The sequence below is a fragment of the Lithobates pipiens genome, unplaced genomic scaffold (assembly GCF_037356315.1).
Source record: "Lithobates pipiens isolate NorthernLeopardFrog02 unplaced genomic scaffold, aLitPip1_a1.2 Scaffold_13, whole genome shotgun sequence".
Classification (NCBI taxonomy): Eukaryota; Metazoa; Chordata; class Amphibia; order Anura; family Ranidae; genus Lithobates; species Lithobates pipiens.
In genome coordinates this window covers 166,890,108-166,903,074 of record NW_027507718.1, presented here as the reverse complement: position 1 = coordinate 166,903,074, position 12,967 = coordinate 166,890,108, and the positions used below count along the sequence as shown (strand labels likewise).

At 45.0% G+C, this 12,967-nt stretch overlaps 1 protein-coding gene across 2 annotated transcripts in view; it reads right to left on the bottom strand.

Annotated features, from left to right (window-relative positions):
• The window catches only part of REST (RE1 silencing transcription factor), a 66,691-nt gene that overhangs the window by 27,112 nt on the left and 26,612 nt on the right, over nucleotides 1-12,967 (bottom strand). For both annotated transcript variants that reach the window (XM_077475814.1, XM_077475813.1), the window contains exon 2: nucleotides 7,354-8,238. In XM_077475814.1, the coding sequence (XP_077331940.1) occupies nucleotides 7,354-8,230 (877 nt within the window). In that variant the 5' untranslated portion in view covers nucleotides 8,231-8,238. The remainder of the gene's footprint in view (nucleotides 1-7,353; nucleotides 8,239-12,967) is intronic.

The window sequence follows — 12,967 nt, the reverse complement described above, 5'->3', positions numbered from 1 at the left end:
GATGCCCAACCACGGAGCGAACAGATTACATTCTGAATTTTTGTACTTTCACAAAGCTGTAGAGGGCTATAAGATCCAGGACCGGATGGACCCCTTCCTTCTTTGAGACTACAGATTGGAGGAGAATCCCCGAAACCTTTTCTGCATTGGCACCGGCACTATCACCCTGCTCAGTAGCAAGTCCTGTACTGCCCCGAACAGGGCTTCTCGAGGAACCGGAAGATGAAGGTTGGAGGGTAAAAATCTGTTTGGGGGGGACAAGAAAGAAACTATCTTGTACCCTGAGGAGCGTCGGGCAGGGGCAAACCTTCATGCAACAACACATTTGCTCGCAGACTTGTGAAACCAGTGGGCACCTTGTCGGACTGGAAAGGCTTACCTGCCAACCCGGGTGGATGAAAAGTCTGCTTCTGAGCGGTAAACGAGAGCCCTTGCCTACGGTATGGCTCCTTACCTTTCCTGGACTGTGGGAGCAATGTACCTCTTAACCCCAGTAACATTCTTAATGCCATCCAGCGAGGCTCCAAACACCCCCTCTCCCTGGAAGGGCAAATCAACCAGTGCTTTTTTAGATGCCTGGTCTGCAGACCAGCTTTTTAGCCAAATCAGGTGACGTAGCACGACAGCTGAGGCTCTACAGAGCAAGGGGGCCGTATACAAGGCCACATCACAGACATACTTAAGGCCCTGCACCAACTGGTCCACCAGCTCCATGCAGACTGGGGAAGCCTGTTGCTTCTCTGACAGTGCAACAATTTAGCCCATTCAGTAAGCGTCTGGTACACCAGGGCCGTGACTAACACTGGCCGCAATGCTGACCCCACCACCATAAACAAGGTGTTTTTTTTATCCAAAAAAGCAAAAACCTGTTGCAAGCGATTATAAAGTGTGAGCTGGAGTTTGGCTTCAATTTGTTAGTGTATTTAAACCCACTGGTATGTCTAACAATCCCCTCCCCCCAGACTTACAATGCTGCCGTCCAAATGTAATCCCTCATCTAGATTGGGGGCACTCTAATACAGGAGGTGTGTTACTAGCCAGATTACCAGGTGAAAACAGAGGGAAGAAAGGAAAAAGGAATGCAGTCACCACATCTAATGACTGGTTATTACTGGATATTACCATTTTGGTTTGGGGTTTAATACAGCTTTAAAACCCCGAGCAAAACAATTGAATGCTGATGAACCAAAGTTGCAGTAGCATACTGATGCTCACTCTTCTCCGCATTTTTCCCCATTGGCACATATAGCATACATACAAAGCCCAAGTATCTCCTAGTGGAGGCCCTCCCTGGGCCTAACTGAATGCTGTTGTACAGGATATCTAAACTAGTTACGTTGAAAGATAACAGGTTTATATGAATAATTTTAGAGCTGCGCTATTCTGGATAAAACGAGTATCACAATTTTTTTGCTTAGAAGAAAGAACACGATTCTCACAATTCAGTATCATCTTTCACATCCTACAAAAAAATTGGGCTATCTTTACGGTTTAGTTTTTTTAATTGAAGTGTATTTTTCCCCCCCAAAAAATGGCCTTTCAAAGACTGCCACACAAATACGGTGTGGAATAAAATATTGCAAATAACGCAATTTTATTCTCTAGAGGGTTCTAAGTTAACAAAATAAATACGGATTTTTCACTTGTAAGCAACAAGTGTTAGAAAAGGGTCTGCTCTTTAAGTGGTTAAACTGACCTCATTTGCAGACTGAAGTTCATCCCTTTGATCTGTAAACGAACAGAAAAATACAATTTCTTTTTATCTCTTTCAGCGCTTGTTAAACATCGCCAGCTGCCTTTTTTTTTTTTTTGACAACTGTGAGCCAGGAACTGCTCTGCACTTGACACAAATTGTGGAAATGCTGGATTAAGATTGCATGGCGGTGTTTGAATCGCGATCACGATATTTTAACTATTAGTCGTGCAGCTCTAATTGATGTGTTTATACTCCAGTATTCCTAGGGACAAGAAAAAGATAGTTCAGCCTGGCACACATGAGCCAAATGTCAGATGGCATTGGCCGGTTCAATAGAATCCGGCTGACTTTCGGCCCGTGTGTACTGCAGCCTGTCCAACAGAAGCCAGCCCTCTAGATTGCTTCTGCTGAAGGGTCATGACCGAAAAAGGTCTGCTGACCGACACCAGGTCATCACTTTCAGCCAATAGCTGAGAGCACTGGCTGGAGTGTTCCGACGGGGGGACGGGGGGCGGCCCACCACCAGAACACAAACAGCAGAGGAGATTGCTGTACTAATATCGTATTGTTAGAACAGCCCACTGGGTTGAATGAAAAAACAGGATTTTTAAAAACGGCTTACCTGTAAAAGCCTTTTCTTTGAAGTAAATGAGGGGACACAGAGCCATAGTAGTTACTATGTGGGTTATAGCCCACCTTCAGGCGATGGACACTGGCACTCCCTAAATTAAAAAGTGCACTATCTATAAAACCCCTCCCACTGGTGGGAGCACCTCAGTTTTGTAGAAAAGCAATACACGTGTATACCAAAGGAGGGAGGGACCTCTGTGTCCCCTGATGTACTTCAAAGAAAATAATTTTACAGGTAAGCGGTTTTTAAAAACCCTGTTTTCTTTTATACATCAGGGGACACAGAGCCATAGTAGTTACTATGTGGGATGTCCCATAGCAATGCCAACTGAAGGGAGGGAGACAATAATAGGGCACCAAGAGACAAGAGGACCGATACTGCAGCCTGCAGTACACTGCGCCCAAAGTCGATATCCTCATGATCTTTTACATCTACTTAATAGAATCTGGTAAATGTATGGATTGAAGACTAAGTTGCAGCCTTGCAGATCTGAGCCATGGAGGCTTGGTGATGCACTGCCAGGTCTGGTAGAGTGCCTTTAAAATGAAAAAGGAGCAATTTTCTTTTAAGCCAAAAGCTTGAACAATCACTTGACGAATCCACCTAGAAATCGTAGATTCCAATGCTGCCTGTCCTCTTTTAGGACCGTCGGGCAACACAAACAAAAAATATCTGTTTTTATGCATCAGAGCAGTCACCTTTAAATGCACCTTGACCGCTCTCACTTCAAGAGAATGTAATCAACTTTCTTTCAGAGAATGAAGTTCTGAAATAAAAAATAAAAAAATGAAGGCAGAACATTATCTTGGTTTAATATGAAAATAACCTGACACTACCTTTGGAAGGAAATTAGGATGAAGCCGCAATCCAACCTCATCCGTATGAATAATCCAATATGACTCTTTACAAGAGCAGCCAGCCCTGATACTCTTCTTGCAGAAGATATGGAAAACAGGAAAATATTGTTCTTCAGGAGGACCAAGGGGAAAAAAAAAAAAAATTTTAAATCAAGAATTGGCTTAAAAAGACTGTTTTTGTAAAGCGACAGGACTTAAATCCCAAGGATTCAGGGGTGACCTAACTGGACGATTTAATCCACGTTTCCCCCTGAATAAGTTACAAACCAGTTAGTGAGACGTGGTATGGGCAGGGGCACACCAATAAGGCCGATACCTGTCCTTTGAAAGTACTCAAGGCCAGCTTAATTTCTAATTCCATCCATGGAATTCAAAGGATCCTACCTATGACATATTTCCTGGGGGTGCCAACCAATGGATTCACACCAGGAGACATATGCCTTCCAGACTCATTAGTATACGACACTGGGGGCCAGCTTTCTAGCATAACCAAAGTAGAAACGCACACGGTCTTATTTTAGAATGTGGGTCTCAATAGCCAAACCATTAAATTTAGAGTTTGTAATGAAGGATGGAATACTGGACCTTGCGAAAGAAGGTCTGGCCAGAGTGGTAGGGACCAAGGGTCCCCTACCGCCATCTTTATGATCGCAGCAAACCAAAATCTCCTGGGCCACAAGAAACACCTCCTTCCCTTCTTGCTTGCTCCTGTGAAGAAGGCGTAGAAGCAGAACAGGAGGGAAAGCATAGATCAGTGAAAACTCATCCCATGGAAATAAGGCATCTGTTTCGCATGCCATCAGATCCCTTGTCCTTGACACAAAAGTTGTCCATCCTATTGTTGAACCCGGACGCCAATAGACCCACGTCCAAAACTCCCCTTGGCATATTGACAGAATGATGCCAGGGAGAAAGAACCATTTTCCCGGGAAAATAAAATAGTACTCGAGTAGTCCGCCTGCCAATTCTCCATTCCTGGAATGAAATTGCTTATAGGCAAGGAATGTTGTTTTCTACTAAGACAGAAAAAAATTCACCTCTTTCTGGGCTGCATGACTTCTCATGCACCCTTGGCGATTGAGATAAGCCACAGCTGCAGCATTTGTCAGACTGAGCATACTGCACCTGGTATTCCTAGGCCGCCTCCCATCCAGGTACTAACCAGGCCCGACCCTGCGTAGCTTCTGAGATCCGGCGCTTTTAGGGTGATGTGGCCATAGGCTGGATCCTGACAGGACAATGGTCTGAGCGTCCAGGCCTCCAGGGCCAGGCATACTGCCCGAATCTCTAGAATATTGATGGGCAAGGTCATCTCTGATCTGGACCATTCCCCTTGGATGTTTCTTCTAGGACTGCTCCCCAGCTGAAAGGGCTGGCATCTGTTACCACTTTCCAGGTAACTGGTAGAAAGGATCTTCCTTTTAGAAGATTTTAGGATATCGACCATCAATTGAGGCCCTGATGCACTTAGGCAGATAAACGCAACGGGAAGTCCAGAGTTTGGATCTTCTTGTTCCAAGTTAACAGGATACTGTTTTGCAGCAGTCTTGAATGGAACTGCGCATAAGGAACGGCCTTGAAGAAGCCACCCTCTTTCCTAATAAACACGTGCAGAGATAAATAGAAGGATTCTTCTTAGTTTTGATCCACCAAATCAGTTCCTTCAAGGAACTGATTCTTTCCTGGGGTAAAAATGTCCTTTAGTGGACTGTATCTACGATCAGCCCTAAGTACTGCAATCTCCTTGATTTTTTAAGGTGGATTTTACTAGGCTGAGGCACCAACCTAAGTATTTCAGGTAGCTGACTGTTGTAATCAAGCCTTGGTTTAAACGGGCTACCAATTGACCTATCAAGAGTAGATTGTCTAAGTAGGCTAGTATTGTTATACTTTGAGCCCTTAACCTGGCTTAAGGAGTGGCCAGGATCTTTATACATACTCGAGGTGCCGAAGCTAGCCCGAAAAGGTAGAGCTACAAACTGGAAATTAAGATTTTCTACCTTAAAGTGTAGAAATTTCTGGCGAGCGGGGAAGATCGGCATATGGAGAAAAGCATCCAGGACGTGGATAGACTCCCAAAGTTCGACCCCTTGTAGGAAGGAGACTACTGATCGGATAAATGCCATGTGGAGAGAAAGACTTTTTTCTCTGGATCCTTAGGAACATTTGAGCTGAGAAAAAAAAAAAAAGGAAGAGGAGACGGGGATTCTTGGAACTCCAGATTGGAGCCATTGAGGATGTCCCCCATTTGTCTTCCTGTGAGATCTTTGAGAACTGCAGAAGAATTCCCCCTATTGAGCTAGCGGGGCGCCTCCTGATAAGGAAGCTACAGTAACCCCTGGGGTTAAATCTGAGGATTACCTATTGAACCTGATGGTGGAAGCCATCGTGACTGCCTGGAGGCTGATGCTCCTGGCACAAACAAAAGGAGCTTTTAAAAATAAAAATATATTTACTCCATTACTTAAATGGAAAAAAAAGGGGGTACTTTAACCACTAGAATTTCTTTGGATGCATTAACCAAACATCTACAAATATCTGTTCCACCGCAAAGGAAGACTAGCCAGGAGTTTCTGCATGGTTAAAGGACGTTTATCCTCCGCTGATGCCCGTTCCTGCACTCATACATTTTAGCTGCTTGTGTTTAGCAACAATGCGCACAGAACCATGTATAGCCCCTGCCTATACAGGTACAAACCACCATAGGCCTCTCAGCAGTTGCGCATTTGACTAGTTTATAAGCCGGCACCTGCATGAGGATCTTGTGCAAGTTCTACAAAAAGGAAATCACAAGCAATTATTGCAAGAATAAAGCTGCCAGAATTCTGGGCCTGCTGAGCAGGACATCTAGAACACCAGTTAAACTGGCCTCAACGATTAAGCAATCGCTGTAAGCAGGCTGCTCAATCTGCCAGAGAAAAATAAAGTTGTTTTTTTTCCCTTAACAGGAATTCCAACTTTATTCGTTGGATGCCTAAGCATTTGAGTATTGTCTGCCAATAACAGTTCTTATTCACAGAGTATATACAGCGTTAACTGCTAGTATACCGTACTTAGTAAATTTCCTTCACCACAGGATAAAGTGTAAAAACCTTCTTAGGAGGAAAACATCTGGGAGATCTGCACAGATACAAAAAAGGCTTTCCAAACAATGGACAGGAAAAAGCATGCACAGCCTGCAAGCTTCTAACGGCCTCCCTTCAAGCGGCATGTTGTTGCAGTTTTTTCCCAAAAAAATGCAGCGCTTCCTTCCCCCGAAGAGGGGAAGAAATTTCGGCATAGAGAGAGAGAGAGAGAACCCCCCCAGACTTACCAGAGGGTCTGTGGTTCGGGAGGAGAAGCATCTGCTTCAAAACACAATGTGGCTCCAGGAAGCATGAGAAGTGAGTACTCAATACAGCCCCCAGTGGTGACACACAGGCATGACCACATTTACTAAATTTAAAAGGAGACATTTCATAATACATTTTCTTTTATTTTCTTCGAAAACTCAACTTACGTTTTCCCGCCGCAGGGTTTTCTGTGGTAAACCAACAGACCCAATCTTCACCCTTCACGGTAGGCTCCATTAAACCTTCAGGAGCTGGGGATCCAAAAAGAAAAAAAAAACACAATCCTGGGCCTGCAACAGCACCCTGGCAGTAAAAACTTTATGGCTTTACATACTGCATCCCAAGGTCCAGCTTCCCAAAAGAGAACATTCACAGGCAAAAACCTAGTTTCTTCAGATACGAGGCCCGGGTACCATTCAATACGGCCAAGATTAGACACTCTGAATGGATCCATCTGCATAGCCAGCCCCAGAAAGGATTGCTCCAGTGGAGCTCAGCAAAGCACATCTTTACTCGTGACCAACACCTTAGACACTGGCAGTGTCTAAGGTGCCCCCACCAGTGGGAGGGCTTATATAGGAAATGCACTTTTTAATTCAGGGCATACCAATGTCAATCACCAGAAGGTGGCCTATAACCCACATAGTAACTACTATGGCTCTGTGTCCCCTGATGTATGAAAAGAAAAAAATTGTAGCATGTATTTTATAGTTATTGTGAGAACTAATTTCACATAGAACTAACATTGCAGGATATAACAGTATAAAGATAAGATTTAGAAATAAACTTATGAAAGTATCAAAAGATTGCATTTTTTTCTCACGAATTTAACGTTACCTGTATGTGTTCTTATATGCTGAATGTAGTTGTTCTTACGATCTGAAAAATAAGAACACTGCGAGCATGTATAAACGATCCTTGGAAAGTGATTCCGGAGATGTTTCTTCCAGTGATATTCGCTGACTGTTGTGTATGTACATATGGTGCACTTGTAAACTCTTTCATTTTCAGCTGCTTTGTTGTGGTGCTTCAAGTGTGCCAAATAGTGATCAATTCTATTGGTGTTATAGCCACATCGGTCACATCTGATAGGTCCTTTAGAAGTGTCCACCTCTTCAGATGAGCAAGATCCTGATTCTTTTGTGTTTTTATTTGTGTCATGATCAATGAATCTCTTAGCACTGTGGTCCTTAATATGATGAACAAACTCTTCTTCTGATTCAGCCTTATACTGGCATGGCCTACACTGAAAAGGCTTGCTTTTGGTGCTCTTGTTTTTTTCTTCAGCCGCTGGAGGAGCCTCCACATCTTTTTCTTGTTCAGCTACTACAGGATTATCAAGAGTAGGGATTGGATTGTCACATCCATTTTCTTCCTGAACTTGAGGGGGTTGAATTTCCATTATCTCAAAGATGGGTGCCTCGCTCTCAATGGCTGATTCTTCCAGGTCCATTCTTTCCCCTTCACTATCAGAAAAACTGTTTTCATAAACAGTGGTCAATTCAGCCATTTGCTTGTCCTCTTCCAAAGCATAATCAGAGCAGCCACTATTAACATCTCCAGTAAGAGCTACATTTGCTAGCATTATTAATCGAGGAGCTGCTATTTCTGCTTTAGAAAGATCATGTAAGCCATACATGTCACCAATGCCAAAGCTGCTGCTGTTGCAGAATAAGCTGCCACTGCCGGCTTGGCTCACCATTTGAGTAGCCATTGTGAGAGCTACAGAAAGATAAAAAAACAAAAAACAAAAGTCAAAACAAAAGAAAAAACACAACATCAACAAATCAGAAGCATATGAATATGGTAATAAGGTATATTTATAGCACTAAGGCTGCATTCACACCTGAGCGTAGCTTTTTCAAGCGTTTTTTTGCGGCGTTTTTTACCGCGATTCGTGTCGTTTTTTGCCACGTTTTGTCGCGAATTTGTGCAGGGCAAAAGGTCACCAATGTTAAGCATTGCAGATACAGCGTCAAAACGCCCATAGAAACGCTCGTTGTTGCGCTAAACACTCGAATCGAGCGTTTCCATTAGTTTCTATGGGAATGAAAACGCCCAAATCAGCCTGATTCGCGCGACAAAAAAGGGTCCGGAACTTGTTTGAGCTTCAGGCGTAGGGCTTCAGGCGACATGGAGTGGAGATGTGAACCATCTCCATTGAGAATAATGTATTTTTTCCCCTCCAGCGTTTTGTAGCTTCAGGCGTAGGGCTACAAAACGCTCAGGTGTGAATGGGGTCTAAAGCGCCATTTGATTAGTAAATGTAAACGTTAAAGTAACCATATACAAATTTATAAATCAAATTCTCTACATACAAACATTTAAGTTGGGAACTTTAAAAAATGCGAACGTGCGTTTGCATGTCCAATCACACAAGTTAGTTCACGTGTCTGGCATACAATTACAGTAAGCCGGTATACACGGTGAAAGATTACTTTTTTTTGTGTTTGTTTTTTTATATATAGCTTGTGTGAAAGGTATTCTAAACCTGTGTAAGCCAATGGGAACATGTTTCGAAGGCTAGCCACACCTCCATCAGCCTCTTACCCTGTAGGTAAAAATAACCAAGCGGACAATACAACTGCTTAAAGTCTGTCATCCTCAGGGTGACCCCGAATATGACACAAAGTTCGGCCCATCGTATATTTTAAACACAAATTTACAGACTTGTATATGATCCAACAAGTTGTCTGTAGATAAGTCCCTCCGTTTTTCTGGCTGCCCTGCTTTCAGTTTCTCCCCAGTAAGCAGGCCAGATACAGGGTCAAAATGCTTAAGCTCTGGGAGAGGGCAGAGCATACATTGAGCATCCCGATTTGCGAAGGCTTGTAAATATCCAAAATTAGAGTGTGGGGGGAGAAAGCTTGCTTGCGAAATCATAAATTGCTTGCAATGAAGTGGAATGAGAAATGGGATGCTTTCGCACGCACACACACGTTGAGTATTAGTATAGGGTACAGCACACGCATCACGCACACAAATCATTACAGAAACAGCACATCTAGGGCACAAATTCAGACAGGTTCTCACAAGATGTTAGCTAGTCAGGAAACTGGCCACTGCATTCTTATGCCGCGTACACACGATCAAACAATCCGGTGGAAAAGTCCGGCAAACTCAAGTCCGCCAAACAATCCCCCCGTATGTAGCCTCCGGCATACTTTTTTGACCCGAAAGTACGGCGGACTTAGAATGCCGTGTTGCACTCCAATCTTACCGCCGGACTCGCATTTCGGCAGACAATCCGGCCGTGTGTATGCCAGTCCGCCGTACTTTTGAAATGAGCGGACTTTTCCCGCCCGGAGAAAAGTCCGCTCATTTTGAGCGGGTCTCCAGGTAGGCGGGGATCGTGAAGGAGACGTCGCTGGCCCTGCCGCCTGGTATGGACTTCAAGGGGAACCCCAACGCCAAAAAAAATAAAAAAATAAAATAAAAAAACGGCGTGGGTCCCCCCCCCCCCCCAAGTCCACAACAGACCCTTGTCCGAGCACGCTACCCGGCCGGCCAGGAAAGGGGGGGCGTACCAGGCCACGTGCCCTCAACATGGGGAGAGCCTTGGGGAAGGGGGGGCCGCGCGTGTCACATGGTGACCCCGCCCCCTTACGATGTCACAGTCCCGGAGGATGCTGGGACTGTCGCCATGTGACATCAACCCATGTGACACCGCCCCTTGTCCCTATATAAGTGGCAGCGCAGCACGTCCCTGGCATTGCGGCCGGAGAGATCGTCGAGTCAAGAGAAGGAGAAGGAGAAGGAGAAGAAGAAGGCAGCGACAGAAGACCCGGCAGAAGAACCGAAGAGGGGGACAAGACCCCCGAAGTCGGAAGAAGAGGCCGGCGGCGAGGAAGAAAGCCGGACTCCTCCGCTAGCAAAAGAGCTACAAGAAGATAGCGGAGGAGTCCGGCGAGAAGACCCCCGAAGACGGAAGACCCCCGGAGCTGTGCAATAAAGTATTTTATCTCGTGTGTTGTGTTTTTTTTGTACTTTTATTTTACAGGTGAATGGGTAGGGGTACATTGTACCCCATACTCATTCACATAGGGTGGGGGGCCGGTATCCGGGGGCCCCCTTATTAAAGGGGGCTCCCGGATTCCGATAAGCCCCCCGCCCGCAGACCCCGACAACCGTCGGGAAGAGGCCCTTGTCCTCATCAACATGGGGACAAGGTGCTTTGGGGTGGGGGGGCCGCGCGGCCCCCCCTTCCCCAAGGCACCCCCCATATTGAGGGCACGTGGCCTGGTACGGCTCAGGAGGGGGGGCGCTCGCTCGCCCCCCTTTCCTGGCCAGCCGGGTAGCGTGCTCGGACAAGGGTCTGTTGTGGACTTGGGGGAGACCCCCACGCCGATTTTTTTCGGCGTTGGGGTTCCCCTTCAAGTCCATACCAGGCGGCGGGGCCAGCGACGTCTCCTTCGCGGGCCCCGCCTACCTGGAGATGCGCTCGAAATGAGCGGACTTTCCTCTGCGTGTGTGGGCGAGGCTTTAGAGACCCTAGCCTTGAACGTTTACAGTCTTTGTTACAAAAATAAAAAATCCAAAAATAGTTGTTTTGTTGGAGTTAATGTTCCATTACGGTGTTTTTTTTTTTTTGTTAACCGTTATTTGCTTTGCAGGAATAACATTCAGCTGCAGCATCATCTGTTTATTCTGACAGCAACAGAGTGCCCTATCAGAATACACACGTCAGCGATTGCAGCGCTGTAGGAGACAATTTCTCCACTGCCCCTATGTTTTGGCAGAGATTTATTAATCCACATCAATCAAAGAGACTGTAGCAATCTGTTAGCTTCTCCTCACCCCCCTCCCCCCCCCCACACACACATTCAGCCCACAGGCTGCATGAAAAAACATAAAAAAATTACAATATATGCCCAACATACTGACTGCAGGTGTAAGCATAATCTTGGCATCTTTTTTCAGCCGGCAGTCAGCTTTAATGTAAATCCAGTCCTAACAGCCGCCAGGTTTCTTTTACAAGCAGGGGGACGTCTCTCTCTGGGGAAGCGGAGAATGCAGTCGGCCATTCTACCAGCTAACCATACAGCAGATCAGAGACCAAAAAGGCTCCAATCATCTCTATGGTCTAAGAAACCGGAAGCGACAACCATTTCATCACTTTGGTTTTGAAGGCTATAAAACAGCACTATTTTTAAATTGGGCATTATTGCCTCATTACTTTCCGACTACCTATCAGAGTTTCAGAGGCCCCAAAATGCCAAGCTAGCACAACCCCTCCAAATGACCCCTTTTTGTAAAGTAGACACCCTACCTCTATTTGCTTAGAGGCATGAAAACCTTCAGGCTTTCTAGCGGTGTGAATTGCCAATTTCACGTGCTCTCTACCTATCGCAGTTTCAGAGGCCCTGAAATGCCAAGATAGCACAAGCCCTCTCCCAAATTGGCCCATATTTTGCATATCTCATTTGTTGCTACGATTGTTTGGAAAGGGAAGAAAATGAAAATGTATTTTATTGTATCTTATCTTTTTTCAATTTTCAAAACCTTGAGACAAAAAAATGAGATCAGCAAAATACTCACCATGTCTCTTATCAAATTCCTTGGGGTGTCTATCTTTCCGAAAAGGGTTCATTTGGAGAGTTTTGTGCCATCTTGGCATATCAAGGCCTTCATAGCTGATAGGTAGTGAGGAAGTGAAATTAGAAATTTACATTTCATTTTGGGGTGTAATTCAAAATATACACACGGCAAGTGTGTACAACATTCCTCTCAGCAAATTCCTTGAGGTGTTTACTTTCCAAAAAGGGGTAATGGGGAGGGGGGTGGTACTCCTCTGGCATTTTAGCACCTCAAAAAAAATGCAAGCCAGAATGCAGTCAAAATGTAAAAGCTGCGTAAACTCCAGTATATATATACACACCATAGTTTGTATATGCTTTAAACTTGCACAAGCCAATATACGCTTATTGGATTTATTTTACTAAAGACAGCTGAATACATTTTGGCTTAAACATAGGACGACATTTTGAGTTAGATATTTTTTATAACAAAATGTAGAAAATATATATATTTTTTTAAATGTTCTTTTTTCATTTGGATTATATTTAATAAAAATCCCAGTGGTGATCAAAAGGAAAATATTTGTGGGGGGTGAAAAAAAATTAAAATAAATACAATTTTATTTGGGTACAGCGTTGCATGTAGGGCTGCAACTAACGCAGGGCTCGACAAAACCCGGGCGCCAGGTCGCATTTGCGACTAGAATTAGCGAACTGGCGCCTGGGGCAGCACAGCTGGGGGTATGCTGTCTCCGCGGACCCCCCCGGCGCGATCGCGTCGGGCCGCGCCGCCGGCGGCCGGTAATTTAGCCCCGGCTTTGAGGCCTTCTACGATCCTATGGTTCCTTCTGGAATCTGGCGCCCTCTTGTGGTGGCCGTTGGAATTACAACCAGCAATGCTAATGGATGCAATGCTAATTTTCCCTGCCTGCCAG